Below are 23239 nucleotides of genomic sequence, written 5' to 3'. Positions count from 1 at the left end.
TGAAACGGTCTCGTATGCTCAGACACGTGAAACGGCGGCGCTCCTAAGTAGGCCAGCCAACAAAATACATCGAGTAGAAGTAGAGACACCTGACGTGATGAACGAGATACTCAAGTCGATCGCAGGGAAAAATACTCGTGGTGCGACCGAGAAAAAGGATGGCTCTGGAAAATGCTTTAGTTGCGGAAAACCAGACCCATGCGAATGTAAGACGGGTTCCAACAGGTCTAACATTTCAGCAGTACATAAAAGCTGGTCTTCAGCTGAAAAATTACTCACAAATTGCAAATTAACACAATTTTAACTGATTTTCACTTACAATTCAAATTTCTCTTTGCCGCTGATTTGTAGGCAATGGTTTATTTACTGGTTACCTCAACTGTCAAAATCGGAAAACCAAAGTAGCGGTGCAACTGACGGCGCCACCTTTGATTCACTACACCGTGGTTTGAGCTAACGGGAAATTTTGTCGAGTTTCACAAAACGCTTGTGTCGTGTACTTCGTCCTTAAAGTTTAAAGTATGTGCATTTTTGTCCCAAACCGATTTGGTGTAATGCATTTATGTCGCATTTTGGAAGTTTTCTAAAGAAAAATGTCAAAATAGTTCCACCCTGTACTTCCAATGATTTCCGGTGGTGCCTTCCAGACAATTGTGGAAAACGAAAATAATTGATCGCAAACAAATCGCAATTAACAAATTCATTAGAAAATTCTTATTAAACTGTTGTGAAACTGTATATATTATAAATAGTGCATTAACGTTTTCAAAAATAAGTGTATTTACCTAATCTAGAAGCCATATTCAAAGATTATATTGAACATAGAGTCCATAAAACGCAAAACTTGCTGAAATAAAAACATTGAGGACTTTCTATGGGATCATCGGCACAAATAATTGAAAAATAAACACTGGAAAGTTTTAGTATTTCATATAAATGGATCAAATTCGACCTGCAGGTATTTCTAATTTATGTCTCAAAGAGTAAACTTATCACAACAGAATACAATTTTTAATAACTTTTTTTTTCAACTACGTAGAACCATCGAATTTGAGCGGTGCCACAGGAACTGCAACTGAAGACCAACCTTTGAATAGCAATGAGGAAATTGTAAATACTAATGAAGCAGGGGAAACACCACCCCCCAGTGAAGGCACCAATGAACTCAGCCGTTCTGTATCTGCCACAAAACCCAATACAACTGAGGAATCAACTGCAGGTCTTCCTTCTGCTGAAAATGAAGCAGCTGTTCAGCCGTCTGCAACAACGTCAAGAATAGAGCACGCGATTAATGAAAACATTCCTCAGCAACTGCCCGATACAGAGAGTGAACGGCAACAGTTACCAGATGTTTCCACACTGGCCGTTGAATTAATCAATGATGCGGTAGCTATCATACAAGACGATATTGGCTACCAACAAGAATCTGTACTCGTCCCAGACAATGATTTAGTTCCTGATTTGGAACATCCCGTCGCAGTCGCAGCTAATATGGAAATTGAAACGGAACAACGAGAGGTTGATGAAGTCAGTTCAGATCAACAACCAGCTCAGGGGCCACATAGCGGGTGGTATTCACCAGTGTTCAGTGTTGACGAAAATGAAGGCGATGGTAATGAAGAAGATTTGCGATTTGACCCTTCACCGCTAATTGAACCGCTTTTGGAGGATGACGATATGGTTGAACAAAGAGATGAAGAGGATGATGACGAGCAAGCAATGGCAGAAAATGAGGGTGAGGACAACATGATACTAGAAGATATATCGGACGACGCTTCATCATCTTCAGACGCAGTTTTCGATAGTATGGAGAAATAGGTTTTAAATTTGCTAGTCCCACATTTTTGTTTTTATATTTTAGATGATCTGATGCGTGCTGCTTTCAGAGAAATGTTGGTGCAAAATAGACGAGGTGGAGAAAATTTTATGCAGCGCTTACGCAGCGCCTTCTTTACAATGGAACATAACAGAGAACGCCGGCGCGTAGAACCGGAAAGTAGCGAATTAGAAATCGAGGAGCCGGATCCTGAAAACCCAGTTACCTTTGATACAAATTTACCAGCAGAACATTCATATTTGGGTGAGAACATGAACCGCGTGTCTGGTGTGCATTACTTGGAAGTGGGCAAGGAGTACAACATGATGCTTTTTATGCATCAACACATCTTATTTCCTGGCGAAGTTCTGCCTTTCATGATCTCTGGGTCAATAATAGATATGGATACGGAAAATGGTATGCTCTTTGGTGTATGCTTCCCAATACTCTGCAATCGAGAGGAAGTCGGCGATAACTTTTATGGGGTTACATGTCAAATCTATGAAAAGGGCATGGACGAACGTGGTAATACGTTGATTAAGTCACGTGCACTGCAGCGTTTCGTTACTAAAGGCAGCCAAGTTACTGGGTAACACCTAGTGAATATTTCAGTATAGTTAGTTTTTAGTTACGTTTATCTTTGTTTTCTTTATTTGCAGCCCACTTTCATTCATTGCCGCCCATCCGCAGCTTAAGGTTTATGGTTATGTGAGAATCCTTCCCGAAATATATCTGCGTGAACCTCTTAAATGCATTAATATGGGCTCATTAAATCGATACCGCGATATAGAGTCCATGAGCGACACGTATAAACGCTATCAAGCAGCCACAACACCTTGGCCTGCACACGTGTATGACTATTACAGCATTACAGCGATTATAGAGAAGGCGCGTTCTCAGCTAGCACATCACAAAATCGACACTATGCCAACAGATCCAACTCAGTTATCATTTTGGTTGGTTCGCAACCTTCACCTATCAGATAGCCTCATGAAAACAATTTTCTTGACAGATTCAGTGAATATCCGCATGAAAATTATATCAAATACATTTACAGATGTGAGTTACATTGTTATGAAATCTTTATCTTAATTCACATTAACATATATTTACAGGATTCGGTTTTTACATGTCGTTATTGTGGCAACCGCATCGCAAATTGTCAACAACTTTTCGCAATGTCAAAACACGGAGTGCAAACTCAGTACTGCAATTCAGGTAGGACTAGAGTGAGATATTCGTTCTTTACATTTGCTGACCAATTGACTTTCACTTATAGCTGGATATATACATGAAACGAATACCGTATATCAACTATTACCAGACGCAATAACTTATAGCGGCCAATCATCTTCAAAATTCAGTTGGTTTCCTGGGTAAATCATTTTATTTACGTACTTATACCAATAACATTTAAATTACTAATTTAACATGTCTTTGTCACGCAGCTACGAATGGCACATTATTGTTTGCAAGATCTGCTCACGGCATATTGGATGGAAATTTAAGGCCCTCGAACCCAATTTGGTACCAAAATCGTTCTTTGGGATTTCCAGCTCCAGTGTACGTATAGGTTCGCCGACACCGGGAAATACCAATGAACGTGCAGCCGTTTTTCAAAGTCTAATGAGGTTGGCGCGTACAGAAATGCAATGAATTTGGAGAGCGGTGAAGCGTTTGTACTGTTGCAACCATTGTTGCGGCTTGAGACTTAATAACCGTGCTCTTCAGCCGCAAGCAAATGAGCTAAACGTCATTGATTTGGTATGACTCATATGTTTTAGTTTGGATTGCAGATTTGATTGTGAAACGTTTCACCCATTATTGGAATGCAAGAAAAATGAATTCGAATGAAAATGTTTCTATTATTTTAGGTGCATACTCGAAAAGGTAAAATGTTTGCAATTGTCAAATNAGCGATTGTAGAGAAGGCGCGTTCTCAGCTAGCACATCACAAAATCGACACTATGCCAACAGATCCAACTCAGTTATCATTTTGGTTGGTTCGCAACCTTCACCTATCAGATAGCCTCATGAAAACAATTTTCTTGACAGATTCAGTGAATATCCGCATGAAAATTATATCAAATACATTTACAGATGTGAGTTACATTGGTATGAAATCTTTATCTTAATTCACATTAACATATATTTACAGGATTCGGTTTTTACATGCCGTTATTGTGGCAACCGCATCGCAAATTGTCAACAACTTTTCGCAATGTCAAAACACGGAGTGCAAACTCAGTACTGCAATTCAGGTAGGACTAGAGTGAGATATTCGTTCTTTACATTTGCTGACCAATTGACTTTCACTTATAGCTGGATATATACATGAAACGAATACCGTATATCAACTATTACCAGACGCAATAACTTATAGCGGCCAATCATCTTCAAAATTCAGTTGGTTTCCTGGGTAAATCATTTTATTTACGTACTTATACCAATAACATTTAAATTACTAATTTAACATGTCTTTGTCACGCAGCTACGAATGGCACATTATTGTTTGCAAGATCTGCTCACGGCATATTGGATGGAAATTTAAGGCCCTCGAACCCAATTTGGTACCAAAATCGTTCTTTGGGATTTCCAGCTCCAGTGTACGTATAGGTTCGCCGACACCGGGAAATACCAATGAACGTGCAGCCGTTTTTCAAAGTCTAATGAGGTTGGCGCGTACAGAAATGCAATGAATTTGGAGAGCGGTGAAGCGTTTGTACTGTTGCAACCATTGTTGCGGCTTGAGACTTAATAACCGTGCTCTTCAGCCGCAAGCAAATGAGCTAAACGTCATTGATTTGGTATGACTCATATGGTTTAGTTTGGATTGCAGATTTGATTGTGAAACGTTTCACCCATTATTGGAATGCAAGAAAAATGAATTCGAATGAAAATGTTTCTATTATTTTAGGTGCATACTCGTAAAGGTAAAATGTTTGCAATTGTCAAACATATTAGGACTATTCTCGGAGTCTTGAAAAGTCTTTGCACGGTGCATAGATTGCACGAAAAAAACCGGTTTTCCTATGGGACAGCTTGCAAGCCGTGCAATCCGTGCACCGTGCAAAGGTTTTGCAAGATTGCGAGTATACCCCTATTGGCTTGTGGAAAGATAGTACGTACACACATACACATGGTTATGTATATACATATGTACGTACATATGTGGCTGGTACACGAATATTACCATAANTTTCCTATGGGACAGCTTGCAAGCCGTGCAATCCGTGCACCGTGCAAAGGCTTTGCAAGATTGCGAGTATACCCCTATTGGCTTGTGGAAAGATAGTACGTACACATACACATGGTTATGTATATACATATGTACGTACATATGTGGCTGGTACACGAATATTACCATAATNGGCGCGTACAGAAATGCAATGAATTTGGAGAGCGGTGAAGCGTTTGTACTGTTGCAACCATTGTTGCGGCTTGAGACTTAATAACCGTGCTCTTCAGCCGCAAGCAAATGAGCTAAACGTCATTGATTTGGTATGACTCATATGTTTTAGTTTGGATTGCAGATTTGATTGTGAAACGTTTCACCCATTATTGGAATGCAAGAAAAATGAATTCGAATGAAAATGTTTCTATTATTTTAGGTGCATACTCGTAAAGGTAAAATGTTTGCAATTGTCAAACATATTAGGACTATTCTCGGAGTCTTGAAAAGTCTTTGCACGGTGCATAGATTGCACGAAAAAAACCGGTTTTCCTATGGGACAGCTTGCAAGCCGTGCAATCCGTGCACCGTGCAAAGGTTTTGCAAGATTGCGAGTATACCCCTATTGGCTTGTGGAAAGATAGTACGTACACACATACACATGGTTATGTATATACATATGTACGTACATATGTGGCTGGTACACGAATATTACCATAATTTGTTTAACCAATATCGGTCTGCTATGTACTTATATATTTTGTTAAATGTTCCAAATCGAGTGCCATCTAGTACATATATATATAATATATATATGGATGTGTGCATGTACGAACGTATATCATATTTTTCATTGAAATGTATGTAAAATCTCTTTAAAAAAGAGTCACTAGACGGGTCGTGAACTTTATCTGCTACCATGCTCTGTAAACAAGTAAAATTCTGAAATTAACCAGTATGAAAAAGAAAAAGAAAATAAATGCTTTGACCACCATTGTAAGAGTATCCCTCCTTGAAAGGTATATTCGTATTTTATTATTTTAGATTTATATTAAATCATAAAGTAAGAACTTTTGAAAGAATATTTACATTAATAAACTCCCATTTAATTCGGGCTTACTCTCTTCAGAAGTCTATATATTTACAGTTTAATTTTCTAATAATTCGGCGAATGATGTTGAAAGTTTCTAAAAAATATAAACGAGTTTAAATAGACAAAGTAATTTCAACGTAATTCGGACTTAGCTTAAAACTTACTGTTTTACAAAATGGGCAGGCACCAAAGGACACACTGAGAAAATTCTTTCCATCAGTAAGTGTATTGAACCATTCTTTCAGGCACGATGCATGATATATAAGCGTACAATGGGGATTATCACAGGACACAATCGGTATTTCACCTTCATCCAGTTGATAAGAGTAGCAGATATTACAAAATTGTTCCGCTGCTGTGGCCTCGTGCTCTCCACCTAACCATCCGCTACCCGGCGGCATAGGAAAGTAACACAGGTCGAAGATACGCAACAAATTTTTATGTATATCTAATTCGGCGTCCCAATCACGTAAGCCATCACTTAGTGTGCGTCGCAACTCTTCAACTGCTTGTGTCGGTCCTATGACCTGCAAGGACATTGAGGCAATTGGTGCGAATGGATCAACGATGACCAGTTTGAGGTAGACTCGCTCGCGCAGCACAAACAAACGCCAATTGTGTTTGGTAGATACTGGCGGTGATGGTTGCACAACATAGCACAGTTCGTCGATATCGGTGAAGTTATCATAAAATGGCTGCAAGTCTTCTAAATACTTTTGAAATTGCTGCACCATGGCACCGAGATTATTATACTTATGGAGCTGTTCTTCCCAATCAAAACAGTCGGGTAGACTATGCTCACTTATGCGTAGACTTGGAAGTTCCACTTGCAGATAATGTTTCCCGTGCAGAGCAAATTTGCAGAATCGTAAGCGGCTGCAGGCGTCATTCAATTGCAGCTGATAGCTCTCGGGCGAGTAGATGGCAACTATTTCTTGGTAAATATTTTCTGGTAGCGTATCCTCACTCCTACAGCCAAAAGTGGATATCTTCTCGCATTGCTTTTGTAATAGTTGTGGTATATTTTCTATAGCATCATACAGAGTCCAGCCGGACTGTAGGTTCTTATTTAATATGGTAATTAATTTATTTTGATGCGTCTGCAGTAATTCTATAATCGCATCTTGAAGTTTAGGGAAATTCGGGCACAAAATTTTTACGCGAAACCATTTTCCCTAGCAGTTTATAGGTACATTATACATATGTAAATGATAGTAAAGTTTCCAAATGCTTGTTTCAATCATACCTGTATTTTCACAGTTCCTTTCGCGCTGGAGCCAGTGACTATAAGGCCGGGATATTGCAGAATTAAATTCTTCCAATTTACNAATTTAAGACGTTAGACCAGCAGAAACTTTGCACGTGGTTCTGGCCCTCAGCGGTATTACCATACGTGTATTAGTGGAGCAACGTTGGACACACCTGAAGATTTATCATACCCTTGGAATATAGCATACTAAGAGGAATAACCTGGCGGTGGTTTACAATTAAACCGGCCAACCTACCCAAATCCCAAAAAAAAAAAGAATCTGAGATTTGGAAATCCAGGAGGATTTCCCATATATTTTCCAGATTTCGGTTTCTTGGATTTCAACGATTTCTCATCGACATCTTCGTGAAAAAAATTAAGAGCCACAATAGGGCCACGATAAAAAACGTGTTTCCTATGGGCCAGCTTTGCAAACCGTGCATTTCGTGCACCGACTGCGAGAATACCACTTGTGTATTTAATATAGCCCCAACTGTTGAGGAGTGCCTAAATGTACACCATCATTTCTATTGTGAAATAAAGTACAAACCACCCATTCATAACTACACTTGTCAGGAAATCGCAATAAAGTGCGGTGGAAACATCAAACCTAGATACTGAAATTTCGAGGTTGCAATCTTCAGAGTGTAATTACGCACTTTAGACTTCAGTGGAGTGGGAATGTACTACATATTGCATTACTCTGTTGACTCCTTTGGGCGTATTTTAGCACTTCCACCTTGAAGTAGGGAAACACGAGGTTGTACCAACCAGCTAATGGAACTGCTATTTTTTATTTGCTATTAAAATTAATAAAATCGCCAATTTTTGTGGTTATTTGGAAGTTCGCGGTTTAAAATGTTTTGGTCTCCAAAATTTGTCTACAATAGTACTGGAAGATACATACATCGATATAATATCGATACATCGATGTTTTTTTTTTCCGATGTGCGATGTTTATCTCTATAACCATCACATAGGTAATGGGCTGTTTTTGCTTACGCGTAAAAGCACATTTAGCGCATTTAGCTCTAAATGCTACTCTAAACGTACATTTATCCATACAAAATTCGTCACCTAAATGCAACTAAATGCAACTCCATTTTTGCATTTAGAATCTAAATGCTAAAAGCAACCCTGTCATCTTCCAAAATTTCCACGATTCGAACATGGTTTAATGAGAAGAACTGGCAACATTGCTTTTTCGAGTATACAGTCGCTAGCTGCGTTTCAGTAATCGCCGATCGAGATTTCATTTATTATTTTACATTATTTGGATAAAGAAAAGTTACGCAAATTAAACATCGATATGATGCTGATAGAAATCTGGATTAATTTGGGATCAACTCTGTTTGTTTTGTTTCCTAATTAAGTGTGGAAATTATAATTGACAGCACCGACAAATGAATATATACACAAACAAATGTTTGGTTATGGTTAAAATAATTCAAGTTTTTGTATTGAATTTTCGGTTTAGAATTTATTTTTTCCTTTTCAGTAGGGATTTTTGGACATTATCTTTTCCGTGAGAATTTATCGTAATAGATACGGATCTGAATAAGCGACTGGAACACGGCTGTTTGTCAAAAGCATACGATTTCGAACTCGCGTAAATGTACATTTGCTAAATGCGGTAGCATGAACGCTCTTCGAAAACATATGTTCGAAAGTGCTAAATGTTGCATTCTAAATGCAGCAAAAACGAAGCTTAAGTGAAAATCTACCGAGCACAATTTTAATACAAATTATTAATTCTTTAGATTATTGGTGTTGGCACAACTTGAAATCTTTAAGTCGCAGGCTTCTTGGTGAGACTGTGTTTATGTGTGTGTATATGTATGTATATAAATGTGAGCAATATATGTAAATATCACTCTCTTTTAAATCAAAGTCCAAATTCAACTCTTATTATCTTGTATGGCCAACATTTAAAAAATTCGCTATTTAAAAAGATCGATGCATCGATACTTTGATGTTGCTCCCCAAAAACCATCGAAACATCGATGTTTTTCCAGCACAAGTCTACAATGTTGCCACCACGAACAGAGTTGCCGCGCTACTCCATAAAGTTTAACAAAATCATTGTTTATTTATATTTGACCGTTAATTGAAGATTCTGCTGATTTTTTTGAACTCAAGGCCGGGTTGAAATAAAACAATCTGTTTTTGTTGTTTTTAAATTAGAAATCAACAGAAAGCTTAACAAAATCTTTCAAAAAGTTTAACAAATCCCGTTAAAAATAAGCAACTTATTTATCGGGCCTTTTTGAAACGAAAATGCCTGGAGTTACTGTTTGTTTCTTCCCGAGCTTGTTAAATTGGTTATCGAAATAAAAAATAGGCAAGTCAGTAAGTAAAGGCTTTCTAAGGCTGAGTTTTGTCGTCAAAAGTAAGGATGTTATAGTCTAAGAGCCAATTTCAAATGAATATATAAACGGCACTTAAGTTTAATTGTGGATTGTTGTTTAAATGCCATTTAGCTTTCGTTGGGTTTGAGATCAACTTTGTTTAAATATGCCAAACAGTTGGCAGCACTGCTGCTTATTCCTTGAAATTGTTGTTGCAGTTGCATGTGTGTTTACATTTTCTGCTGAACGGCTGATTGTTTTAGGTGGGATTTGGTGGGATGGATTAAACAACCTTTGGGTATAAACACAGGGTTGCATATCTCTATTTAATGGAGCCACGCCCATTTGCCAAAAATTCATATTTCAACATTCAACAATTTGTAGTTTTTGCATTTCAAGAAAATACTTTTATATGGGAGGTGGGCGTGGTTATTGTCCGATTTCAAAATACCAACTTAGCTTGGATAAAGAGAAACCAAAGGTCTGAAATTTACTTAGTTTTTATGCATACGGACCATTGTGAGGTAAACTGTTCGCTAGACGATACTCTCTAACGATCAGTTATAGAATATCTTGATTTTCTATACAAATGGTTGTGGGTAAACAGACTGCAATTAAATGTGAAGAAAAAAGTTTCTGATCATATCTAGGGGATTTAACATAAGTACCGATGACAAGGTAAAATTTGAGGAACATATTGAATATAGAGTAAATAAAATAGTGCAAAAATTGATCTCATGAAAATTTCACGTATGCACACATAAAGTAAGTATAAGACCCTGGTATGTATACAAATATATGGTAGAACCACACGTCCAACGATCTTTTTTATAGCTAGCGACGCACAAAGAGATAAACTTAAAAAAATGCAAAATATGACTATGCGATTCATACTGAACAAGCGGTACGACACACCCATACAGGAAATGAGCGTAGATCTTCCAGATTATTCGAACCCATACATATACATATATAGAATTTGGCAGTTACCAAAGGCTAAAACTTCGATGTCAACCCAAGATATGACTGATTTATTACTGCTCTATTACAAACCAGCAGTGGAATTTTAGCAATCGCTACGCTAAATTTCTATCGCTAAAAATCACTACAACGCCTCCAGGGAAATATAACATATCCATAGTGCTTACGAGTTTATATTGTATCACATCGGCATTCGCTTGGCATATTTTTGGTCACATACATATGTATTTTATTTATTTAGAGATTTTTGCCAAGAATCCCAGAATCTAGAATCCCACTGCAGGACTCTTTTTTTTGCATTCTTTTTTTTAAATAAACTTACTTTAACAAAAAAGCTCAAAAAATTTATTTCGTTTTGTTGAGTCGTGTTTTAGAGTATATACTTACATATATGTATACTGCGGAGCTATATACTCCATAAAAATAGATAGCTTTGATCTTTAAACTCTTAAAATCTGCTTTACGCATACAAGAACGAGCTCAAAGTACACGTTTGCGTATGCCTTTCCCAAAGTCATTTTGTTAGACTCGCATTTTATCCATATACATCAATTAAAAAAATTTAAGAAAAATATTTGCGTCAGCGGTGGGCGTGGCTTACATAATTTACCCGAAAGGTGAGTCTTATAGGGAGACACTAATGTGAAAAATTTGGTTTCGATAGGTTCATCCGTTTCTGAGAAATTGAATTTTATCCACCTCTCCCTACAAAGGCGACCACTGTGAGCCGAAGGCACCTATGCCGATATTTAACAAAGCAGATTGGTTCAGCGGCATCAAAATGAAAAGTTGTAAAGATGATCTCTCGTTAGCATGGATAAAGGTAGCGGTGAAAGACGTCCAAGGCCTATGGGATGGGGCATCTCTCGAGATAGTAGATTGCATCGAAATTCCGTCGATCCCAACCGCCATAACCCCGACATGGCGACGTCTGACTGGAAGGTGTTGAGCGTGGCCAAGTCATTTTTAAATAAGGGTGGCCAGCACTATATTCTCCAAATAAAAAAGATGGCGGAAACCATTACCTGCGTGGCGTGGGACGTAGGTAGCGTATAACTTCGCCCCAAAAAAGCGAAATCTTACCGACAACAACCACAACACGCTAGAGGCTGGGGAAGGATCTCGGCCTTGAGGAGATCCCACGTTTTTCCAAAGACCCGTATACATTTCCAAAATTCTACCGATGCTTTGGAGCTCTTGTGCTCCATTTGATATTTCCACGATAATTTTTTATCCATAATTGCTCTGAGTTACTTCATATTCGGTGGAAGTCTAAGTCCTTTTCCTTCTGGTGAAGAACACGACACTAGTTTTGGTTTGGTTAGTGGTAAACCTATTTCCATTACACCAAGTGTCAATCATATGCACAATTGTTTGTAATTTCTTGCGAACAGCCGGCAGATATGGGCCCGTGACTAGGCAGGCTACATCGTCCACAAAGCCTTGAGCGTAGATATCAAAATCCTTAATAGTCACAAGAGGACCGGGAGGTTCACTCGCATATCTTATGGCATCTTCACTCGCTACAGTTCTGGCAACAAACCCGTTGTATCTTGTCACAGTGGTTCTCGCATTCCTTCCCTCTCCTGCCGAGGGAGAGAAAGGTGCAATCATAACTTGATTTCCAGGCAATTTCTGAAAGCATAGAGCGAGAGAGGGTATAAATCCTAGACTCGATGAAAGAGCGATCAGACGTCTTAATTTAACTCAGTTATGTAGTTTGGTCCTTAACAGTTTAGCTTTTTGACCAAGGATTTAATTCCGCTGCAGTATTCTTTAAAACAAGCCCTTTGCTTCTTATGCTTTCTTTGCGCGCAGCGATAGCGTTCCCAGTCCATCTCAAAGTTAGTTTCGAGGTCCCGCAAAGTTGAAACTCGATGTACCTGCCATCCGAAAGGGAATCTTCACTCAGGNAATGACAATTGCCTTACCGAACACCTGGCCGAAAGTCAGGTCTCTTCTTCCCCAATAGCTTTTAGGTTTTAGTTATATGTGTTGACTTAAACTATAAACAAATACATTTGTTTAACACCTGCATCCGGGGGAGGTCTATGTAAGTACATCCATATGTTTGAACATTAGGGTGGCCCAAAAATACATAGGAAAATCCACTTTTTTTTAGTTTCCCTGCTGCCATCCCCCAGAACTGAAGAATATAAAAATAAGGAGAAGCGTTCTTTTATATATTTAGAAATCGGTTAACATTTACCCATAGCGCCGGAGCTTTGAAATCTCCCATGTATTTTACACGGGGAAAATAATTTTTTTCGCAGAATTTATATAAAATCGTTAAAATATAATTTGTTTTATTTAACTCAAAAATTTTACTAAGTCTGTTTTAATAGCCGATAAATCCTATCGGTTATATATAAAAATTAGTGATTTTAAGTTTTCATAACCACATCACGCACGAACAGCTCAATGGATACTATTTTGAATTCTACTCGAACTTTTCTGTAGGTTTGTGGTACAAAATTTTGAAAAATATGGTAACCAGATATTTGAAAATTTATAATTATTTAAAGGTCAATAAAATATATAGTGTTATTTTTTGAATACTTCTGAAGAGAAGTAGTCTTATTCGATCAAAAAATGTTTATTTATAAGGACTTTATAGCAATATTTTACCAAAAACTGTATTCGCCCCATGTAAAATACATGGGAAACTTCAAAGCTCCGGCACGGGTAAATATTAATAGATTTCAAAATAAAGAAAATCCCTGTCACCTTGTTTTTGATATTTTTCAGATCTGGGGGTGGCTGGAGGGAAACAATTTTGGCCCACCCTAATGTCCATATATACCTAAGTTTTTCATATGTAAAAAGACAATGTGCCAACTTACCCAACTATTTAAGCTGCATAATTGAGGCGGTTAAGTTTCATTCTTAGTTGTTGCACTCGCAGGTACACTTCGGTGATTGCTATAAGGTTGATATTTTAAATTTTTAAATTACAAATATTTTTTCGTTTATTAAAAAGTAATTGCAACTGTGTGTGTTGCGCTTTTACTGGCCTCCGCATCGGCTACTAATGTTAAGCAATGTAAGTAAAATAGTTATAAGTTAACAAGAAGTCAACATACATAATTTTAGGCAACGTCGTTTATTCATTAAACTGTTATTAATTTAAATATTTATTTAAGTACATATTATTTAATTAACTATCCGTGATTGCAGGCAAAAATGGTCAGCCGTTCCCACTTGGTGTTGATATCGAGAGCTGTGACCAGCTACCATGTAATGTTGTCAAAGGCGGAAGAGCGTTAATGAAAGTCAACTTTGTGGGCAGTAAGCGCAAAAATCGTAAAAATACTCGAATGTTTTTTAAACTTATAACTTTTTATATTTCAGCGCGCGATAATATTAAGCAAATAAGAGCCGTTGTACATGCCACCGCCTTGGGCATCACGGTGCCCTATGAATTGCCCGAAGAGGTGGCCGATGTTTGCCGCAACTTATTGTATGGCGCTTCTTGTCCCATCGACAAGTCCGAGGATGTGAGCTATAATTTCATTTTTGACGTTGATTCCTCATATCCGGAAATCAGCGTGAAGGTGCAACTGAATTTAGTTGACGAAAACGACGAATCTGTTGCCTGTTTCATTACCGATATAAAGGTACAGAAGGCATAGGAAACTTTGTCATTGGAAGATTTTGTTGAAAATGAGGTACCGAGTTTGAGATGTATATACATATATGTATCTAAAATTAATGTTATTGCATAATAAAAAAGAACTGTGTAAGTACCAAGCAAAAATTAGGTTTTTCTTATATTGTATTACATCGTACGACAGCCAAGTAAAAAAAAATCATCAGTACATTCGCGAACCATGGGCCAACAATAGTAAAACTGCTTTTTTAGTTTTCTCTCTGAAGGACTTTGAAATTTGAAATATATGATTAATTCAAAAAATTATTTTAAAAATTCAGTGCAATGTAGAACAACAAAATGGATACCAAATTAAAAAAAAATCTGTAGAATTGAAAAAGATTAACTTTTTTTATGCATATGAACGAATGGGTAAGGAAAATGTCCTTTTAAAATTTTGTCCTTGAATATTCTTGTAAATTTTCGATATTTATTTTTGAAAAAAAAAATATATATACTTTAAAGATTAACATACACAAGCCCACATCTTTGAATTTCATCCTTCTAACTTTATTACCTTAAAAAATAAAATTAAATAAAAGAGCATTTTTAGTATCTGTTCATCCTAATGAATAAAAAATTATATTTTTTTAAATCTACAGAACATTCTCTTTGATTTGGTACTCATATTGTTATTTTACACAGCACTGAAATTTTCAAAATAATTTTTGGAATTAATCATATCACTGAAAATATAATGTCCTTTTAGAAAGAATTCTGACTTCAGAGAAAAAAAACTAAAAACGCAGTTTTACTATATTTAACCCACCTTTTCGTGATTGCTTCTTGTGTATCTAAATATTTTGGATTTTGTCGCTCGGTGTTATCATATCTGCCGTAATCCGTTAAACACGAAAAAGCCTCGTAATTAAAAAAAATACTGGTTTTCTGAGTTGAAATAATAAAAAATGAACTCTCGCTGTAGAGAGAAGAAAGAGTACGCTTATTCAGTGGTAAATTGTGCTCTGAAAAAAAAAAAACTAAAAAAGAGTAAATTTCCAAAGTAGCAATGAACGCTAAACCAAAAGCAGCTCCTCCATGTCATGCTAAATAGTAATTTTACAAAAAGTACTTATCAAAAGCGACCGTTAGTTATAGCTGACGCTGATAAGTGCCTGTGGAACACCTGCAAATTATATTGTTAATCAATGGAACACCTGCACTTTAACTAATATTCAGCCAAATCTACTATTATTTATGGACAAAATATTTGCGATTAAAGTATGTATATATGTAATCCATTTAGGAAAGTATTAAATTTAGTTAATTCGGCATTTTACCGGCAGTCTGAGTTGTGACTCGCAGCCGAACATCACTACAAGAAATATTTTATTTAAATAATTTTAAAATTAGTTTAGTAACTTCAAATATGTTTCGTTTGACAATTGTGTGTTTCGCTCTCTTCTTGGCAACTGCATCGGCAACAAATGTAAAAGAGTGTAAGTGAAATGTGAATGAAATTAAGGATCATGGTGTAAATAATCCATATTATAAACTCTGAAAATACTAACCATTTTGCGTATTTATACTTACATAATTATTACATTATACAAATGTACATATCGATGGTTCTCTGTAATAGCGACACAACTCAGAAGTAAAAAAAACTCTTATTAGATATTCTATTATCAGATAGTAAGGGGCGATTTAATTTTTTTAATATTGAGTTGTGTTGTTTTCGCAGAGGATGTATTTAAGGAGAAATTTTCATTATTTAAATACCACTGGAACATTATTGCCAGGTCAAGTTTAATAATTTAGCGATTTGCTTTATGCGGGCCAGTTCTTTTCGAATACCTACCATAATGCTATTCGCAAGGAAAATATATCTTGATTTCAGGACTCAGGAGGCTATATATTTTGAAAGCGGTGGTACAGCCATTTTAGCTCGATTGCTCCACTCTGTACTTTGGAGTCGAACACCAAGAGGATTACAATTTTTTATAGTGTCCAATTTCATAAAAAAATAAATTAAAGCCAAGGAAAATAACAGTTAAATACCTAGATTTTCATTTTATTTTTTTGGGCCAAATTTACCCTTATTTTGTGTTTTCTATTATATTATCGCTGACTTTTAACCGTTATAATGGAGATTTTAAAAACATTAGGTTCTAAAAAAATTTAATCTAAAATTAAGCAAAAAAATAAAAATAATATAACGATCGAAAAAATAAAAATCAAAAATAATGATTATTTGTTATCGAAAAAATTAAGATCATAAAATAATAGTAAAATTTCCACGCAAAAGTGGAACTCCAATTTAACGGTTGAATTATGATTTTAGTTATAAAGATCACAAGGCTGATTCAAACACATGATATTTTAAGTATATGTAAATCGATATGAAACATTAGCTCTGTCTTCAGAGACCTCTCAACTGTCACCAGAGTAAGTAGTTTCAGCCTTTGTTTTGGAAAAATGTCAGAGAGAAGCTACATACATAAAACGCTTCATAAAAATGTTAAAACGAGGTCCACCAAACACGAAAATATCTAGCAAACTAAGGAGAAAAAATAAATACATACATTAGGGGTCTTCACTGCGATCTTCGTTGAAGTCCGTTTTGCTCCATTACGTCGGCATTTTTCCCAAACCTCAAAAAACGGGTTTCAGATTCGTATTCAGCGCATGAAAATACATAAGGAAAGGATAGTCTGATTCCCCAAACAAGACACTTACATATTTTTGGTATGGCTGTGTTATAAAATCTGCATAAATTACTTAACATTATTCAAAATTAAACAAAAATATGTAAACATTTGGCACACAAAATTTAGCTGGATGTTTGGACGAGGATATGCTCCAATTTGCAGTGTGCATCCTGTAGTTATAACACAAACTGAGAGACCTAAAATTTTACGCCGTCTCCGAACGAAAACAAGTGGTTACATGATAAGCATTTTGTAGGCAGAAATATGTAAACTCGGAGGTTTGCCTGCCGATTGGCGACCGCTCTTAGAAAATATTCTTATAATTTAGATTTTGCTCGGACCGTGCAGGTGCTACGAAATGGTAGTACGTAGCTCTAACCACACAGCCACAGCGGCCGTGGAATAATGTTGATTTAAAACTACTATCGTTGCTTTCCGAAATTCTAGAGAATTTAACCCTTCCATAAGTGGCAATTTCCGACTATCGCGCAGTGTTTTGTGAGCCCTGATATGGCATGATATAAATGGCAGATCAGCTAATTTCAACAAGCTTAAAATGTAGCAGAAAGGCGAAAGAAGTCAAATAATAGTTTATCGATTTCATGAATAAATATGTAATGTATGTATGTGGTATTTAACTGTTATAGCCCAGTATAGAAATAAATAGGGAAAATGTATTAAACTAATTCAAAGTCATTAGTTTCTACTTCTTTTGGATTATATGAAATGTATTATTCCATATCCTCAGTGATCCGCAAATGGAGAATTGTATTGCAAATCAAATTTTTAGTGCTTTTGCGAGCATGGTCCGTATATACATATACATACCTTTTTGGCTCACTTTGTTCATAGGTGGTACGCGAAAAAAGGTCGAGAAGAACTGCCATAAGGTCCTTATGAGGGCTGTGCCCAACATGTAAGTTCCACAGGTATTAGATATAGAAATACTTACAATGTATGTTTGTATGTACATGTGTACATATGTATGCATACGAATGCATGAAAGGTTTATATAATACCTGTTTGCTGAACTCCGAACCCCACTATAAATCCACTTCTGACATATTGTTTTATTTTTTATCAAAAATTTAAGCCTCGCGACCTAGNTCCTTATGAGGGCTGTGCCCAACATGTAAGTTCCACAGGTATTAGATATAGAAATACTTACAATGTATGTTTGTATGTACATGTGTACATATGTATGCATACGAATGCATGAAAGGTTTATATAATACCTGTTTGCTGAACTCCGAACCCCACTATAAATCCACTTCTGACATATTGTTTTATTTTTTATCAAAAATTTAAGCCTCGCGACCTAGTTAGGAAAATGACTCAATTCGTTTTAATTTATGGTTTTGACACTTCGTTTGACTTTTTGGGTAACTTCATAATTTTCTAATCTCATCGATTAATGCAATTAACTAACAACCTTAATATAAGCATATAAAATAAAGCACGCCCTGCTGGAAAAATGAACTAAGTAATGAAAATCTCTCGGTGTATTAAATGGCAACAACCGTAACGTCTCGAATAGTCGAAGTCCTTTTATCTTAGTTTAGTTTTTCGACTTTATATATGTATGTACACATGTACTTATGTACATTGGACCGTACCTCCTAACAAACAAACAAAAAATATATTTTTGCAAGGTGGTTTCGAGCTTTATTTGTCGAACTAGGCGCATCTTGTTACATTTTTGGCTGACTCCTACATGTGTATGTACATTTGGGGATACAAAAAAAAATTATACGCCTGTTTTTTATTTGGAAATCAAAAAATATTTATAAAATGCATGAACAACTTTGAGCGCTTTGAGCGAACTCTAAATATTTTATTTGCCTTGCAAAAATAGTTCCAACGTTATTTGTTTTGGTACGGGCTAATGTAGATATATGTAACTTTTTATTGCGTACGAGCGAAGGATCATGCTTAGTATTTACGTATACCTTTGATTAATAAATACATTTTTTTGTCTTTCTTATTTTCAGGTAAAAATGGTGAGCCATTCCCACTTAGCGTTGATGTTGAGGGCTGCGAAGAGATACCATGCACTGTTCTTAAGGGTTCCACGGTGGTGATGCAGGTGCACTTTGTTGGCAGTAAGTTCTAAAAACAAGAAATCAATGATTATTTAATTGTATTAATTTTAAATTATATTACAGACCGGGACAACACTAAGCAAATTTCCGCTAATGTGTACGCCACCGCCTTAGGTATCACTGTACCCTATCCACTGGCCACTGAATTGGCCGATGTGTGCAGCAATTTGTTGTATGGTGCCAATTGTCCCATCGATAAAACCGAGGATGTAGTATATAACTTCAATTTTGAAGTGGATACTTCTTATCCGGAAATCAGCGTAAAGGTAAGATTGAATCTGGTCGATGAAAACAGCGATTCCGTTGCTTGCTTCATAACTGACATAAAGGTTCGAAAGTCTTCGGGGACAAGGCAGCTGGAAACCGCTTGAATATACATAAATGTACATACGATATTACGATAAACAAAATATACTTGTTAATTTTTTTTGGATATATTTTTATTTAATCAATTTTACGCTAATAACAAACGGCTCGGATTTTCAACCAATTTTTCGATTGTCTCCTTCTGAATCATCTCGCGGTTTTCGGTAACGAGTTTTCTATGCGAAGTGTACTAAACGATCGCTCCACAGTCACTGTTGTGCATGGAAAAACACTCAAAATGGAAATACACTTATTTATCGCTGATACAAATTTTCTTTAAATAGATCTACAACTTCGACATCCCGCTTATCTTCTTCGGACAAGTTCTTTTTCTCTTTTTTCCATAAATTGTACCAAATAATGAGTTCACTGCCCATATCTAGATCATAGATCTGTTGATAATGCTTCGTGTTCTTTTATACCTTTTCACTGGAACATTTAGGCTCTACCCTGAATTACAGCGGACGACGGTAAATCAATCTGCGGTAAGTGAACAGCTGAACAGTTGCCGCAGTGAAATCTGTCAGAGTAAACACAATTGCGGCGCACGAAGGCTTCCGTCAGTTGCCATTTTGATTTGAAAATTATCATTAAAATTAAATATTTTTTCGGTACGTGCGTGTATGTACATAGATTTTCTGGAAATATGGATGAAAACATTGGCCAACTTGTAAAAATAATAAAAATTACTACAATCTACACTCAATCAACATTATGCCGTCCCCGCTGGGCGGTAAAAATATAAATAAATTTAAATCAACCGAAAACGTCGGTGGTAAAAACGCTGCGGCCGCAATTATGGACCATTCCATATGCCTTTGTGAGTTTTAATTTTGACAGCGGTTAACCGTCGACCGCTTTACCGTCGTCAGCTGCAATTCTGAGTAGAGCTTTAGTCGAATACAATGGGTGCAATCTATGTAGACAGCGAAAAACCTGGAGTATTTTCATTGGAAAAGCGTAGTTGTAAAGAGGCCGTTAGTGAATCCAGATGCGAGTTTATTATAGACCGTCGCCAACTCCTAGATCGGCTGTAATCAAACGGAATTTTTTAATTAACTCTGTAGTGACTCCTTCTGCATTATTACGATCATTCTTAACAACCTCTAAAATATTTTCAATATGCTGACCAACGGCGATGGAGTCTAGTTATTGTCTTAATTTGCAAATTGTTTGCTGTAGGTTCCAGCAACGTTGAATATTTAGCAATTATCATTAAAACAATGATGAACATCGGCTTTGTTATAGCAGCACACAATTGATACCCAGGAAAGTTTTCTGAAAAATTTCTGATAACTTTATATTTTTCCGACTATCTTGATTCACACAAACGTGATATATTAGGATCACAATTCTTGCGTGTTGTTGATTCGCGAAAAATTTGTCACATCTTTTAGGGTAGAAATAGTATTTCTTATTTCTGTAATCTCGCGTTTAAGTCATTCACAACAAGGTTTAACGGAAGAGGAAGTGTTTTTTCATCCTGTTTATCACAGAATGGTAAGAGAAACTCAAATGGGTGTTTCATTCAATTCATGCCATATTGAGGATAAAAAAGTGGCAAAATGTGCCAAATGGAAAAATAAAAGTGGCAAAAAAGGTGCCACCCTTTTGAATCCTTCCCATATAGTAATAAAGTAAGAACCACATTTCTAAAACAAAAATGCAATGCCAAAATAAGATAAACCAGTTGAATAATCTTTGGAAATTAGAAAATTGTAGTTGAGAAAAAGAAGTACACGCAAAGGATTTCACAAAAATGTATTGAAATATTACTATTTTTCAAAAGTGCCATTTTGGCACATTGTGCCAAATTGAAAAATTAAGTGCCATTTGATGTAAAATAGGTCCAAAAATGGCACGGCAATTATTTTTTTCCATGTTATTTAAATTTTTAAAATTTTATATTTATTTATAAGTTTAATTTGGTAACTCTTATAAGGGAAATACAACCCGAATTTCTTTGCACATGCTGCTATTATAGGGCGTCTAAATCACACAAAAACATTGCGCAATATCAGGCTTGCGTCGGTCGTTTGTGTGGTGTGTAGTTTGGTTGTTTGTACTAAATTACACAGTTATTGCGCGAAAATCAAAATCATTTTGATATTTTGCTCATGCTTGTTTTCTTGTACAATAATTTGTTTGTGTATGGCGACAACTGCGCAATTTTTAGTCGTAGTTTTGAAATTTTGGTATCCACATTGTGCGTTATGGATAAGAGCGTAGAAAAAAATCAAAATTTTTTAATAATCTAAAAATAAATAAGCATACAGATTCTCTGTTTTTGACAAAGCAAGTAATATTAAATATTTTTTATCTATGGATTTAATTATAAAATTTCATTTATTATTTGTTTCTCAAATAAAAGTTTAAAAAATAACAGCTGTGTTTGCTTTTGATACTTTTTTATAGTTGTTCTGCTTTATAACTGAAACTTTTTTTTCAAGCTCTCGACAACACTGCACACAAAGCTCATTTAACAGATTCCTTATGTGACAACTCTCATGCAGTGCCAAGTATGCATAACTGAGCTATTCGATGTTAACATGTACATATATATATATCGATGGTCCTGTGCAATAACGACACAATCCGAAATTCAAAAAACAAAAACTGTTACTACTCTTAAATGGCTCTTGTCTCTAATGTTTATCTAATCAATTTCCAACCTTCACTAAATTAAACAGTAAGGACTGCTAAAGTAAATGCAAAAGATAAGACATGGATGCGACAAGGACTAGAAACGTGAGCAAATTAACAGTAGTAACCGTTTTTATTTTTTGAAAATTGAATTGTGTCGTTATTGCACAGGGCCATCGATATACGTATATGCGTATGTATAACTAAAAATGGTTGCGTTCACTTTCAAAACAAAACGAAAATTCCTTTTGATCACAGATAGAGAGTAGAGATGTACCCAGTTTTCTATTTTGCTATTGTCGCTCGAGTATGGAAAGAAAGTTTGCTAAATTAAAAAAAATATCCATTATTTTTGCTTACTTGTGAAGTATCACCTTAGTTTCATCACACAAATAGTATTACTAGCTAACTCAATTGCTGTGCCTAACTAAAGCGCGTTTTTGCACAACTTGCTTGCTAAAGCGTTGCGAAAACTGTGAACTGAATTGTGAAAGTTGGGTGCTGGCATTTACGATAAGCATCTTTGTGTAGCCATATTTTTGTAGACTGGAAATGTTGTGCACTTGTATATACATACGTATGTATGTATTTATTTTTAATCATGGTACTCCTAGCGCCGTTTGGATTTATTATGTTTTCGTTTTGTTTCTTCAAATGAATACAAAGAACTTCTGATAAATTGTAGCTATAATTTGAGGCCTTGAGAGCAGACGTGGCCTAATCCAATTTTTTTTGTACTTATACAACTATTTAAAATAGTTCCAAAAGCTACATGGCATATATTAAAATTAAGAAATAAGCAAATCTTTATTTTAAATTTACGACATTTTAGAATGAAAAATTACACTGAATATGGCACGACGCCATAACTGGTTTGTCTTCAAACCAAACTTGAAATGGGTTGATGGAAATTAATTTTGAAGTAAATCACATATGAGACTATTTTAAGTAGTGAAGTACAAAAAAAGCGAGTTAGGCCACTTCTGCACGCACGCCTCATTTATTGCCTTTTTTTAGTTTACAAAAAGAATGTACACAGAGGATTTTCCAGGCGCACATACATATATTTTTCATTAACAATAAAATTAAATGTGTGTTCGTGTTTTACTTTTCGGGATTTTTCGAGTTGTCTTCTTGACTTGATATGGACTCTTTCTGGAAATTTCAAG

At 35.9% G+C, this 23239-nt stretch overlaps 4 protein-coding genes across 6 annotated transcripts; 3 read left to right on the top strand and 1 right to left on the bottom strand.

The window, feature by feature from the left end:
- Positions 1-623: 623 nt before the first annotated feature.
- Positions 624-5982, top strand: ohgt (E3 ubiquitin ligase component cereblon). Of its 3 annotated transcripts, none has more exons than XM_017625960.1 (8): positions 624-958; positions 1040-1804; positions 1862-2405; positions 2476-2875; positions 2932-3034; positions 3096-3192; positions 3265-3463; positions 5201-5982. In XM_017625960.1, the coding sequence occupies exons 1-8, from the start codon at positions 937-939 to the stop codon at positions 5207-5209; spliced, it is 2139 nt and encodes a 712-aa protein (XP_017481449.1). In that variant the 5' UTR covers positions 624-936; the 3' UTR covers positions 5210-5982. The 3 variants fall into 3 exon arrangements, with proteins under 3 accessions (XP_017481449.1, XP_017481447.1, XP_017481448.1); XM_017625958.1 differs by lacking the exons at positions 2932-3034; positions 3096-3192; positions 3265-3463; positions 5201-5982 and adding exons at positions 3732-3918; positions 3975-4077; positions 4139-4235; positions 4308-4821 and having other exon boundaries at positions 2476-2688; XM_017625959.1 differs by lacking the exons at positions 2932-3034; positions 3096-3192; positions 3265-3463; positions 5201-5982 and adding exons at positions 3748-3918; positions 3975-4077; positions 4139-4235; positions 4308-4821 and having other exon boundaries at positions 2476-2704.
- On the bottom strand, positions 5561-7411 carry Fancl (E3 ubiquitin-protein ligase Fancl; the record flags this gene model as incomplete). Its single annotated transcript, XM_017625952.1, has 3 exons — positions 5561-6175; positions 6246-7256; positions 7328-7411. Coding segments are annotated over 3 exons (1134 nt in total), but the record flags the coding sequence as incomplete, so codon positions are not given.
- A 6237-nt stretch (positions 7412-13648) lies between these two features.
- Positions 13649-14404, top strand: LOC108370601 (epididymal secretory protein E1-like). The gene is made up of 3 exons (XM_017625954.1): positions 13649-13702; positions 13837-13947; positions 14011-14404. The coding sequence occupies exons 2-3, from the start codon at positions 13926-13928 to the stop codon at positions 14289-14291; spliced, it is 303 nt and encodes a 100-aa protein (XP_017481443.1). The 5' UTR covers positions 13649-13702; positions 13837-13925; the 3' UTR covers positions 14292-14404.
- A 1273-nt stretch (positions 14405-15677) lies between these two features.
- Positions 15678-19452, top strand: LOC108370600 (protein NPC2 homolog). Its single transcript, XM_017625953.1, has 3 exons — positions 15678-15747; positions 18951-19061; positions 19125-19452. Exons 1-3 carry the CDS (start codon positions 15678-15680, stop codon positions 19430-19432), a joined length of 489 nt encoding a protein of 162 aa, XP_017481442.1. The 3' UTR covers positions 19433-19452.
- The last annotated feature ends 3787 nt before the right edge of the window (positions 19453-23239 follow it).

Source organism: Rhagoletis zephyria, unplaced genomic scaffold (assembly GCF_001687245.7).
Source record: "Rhagoletis zephyria isolate East Lansing unplaced genomic scaffold, Rhagoletis_zephyria_1.1 Rzeph_scaffold_04341, whole genome shotgun sequence".
Classification (NCBI taxonomy): Eukaryota; Metazoa; Arthropoda; class Insecta; order Diptera; family Tephritidae; genus Rhagoletis; species Rhagoletis zephyria.
Note: the sequence above shows the minus strand (reverse complement) of the source record. Positions and strands in the feature narration are given on the sequence as shown.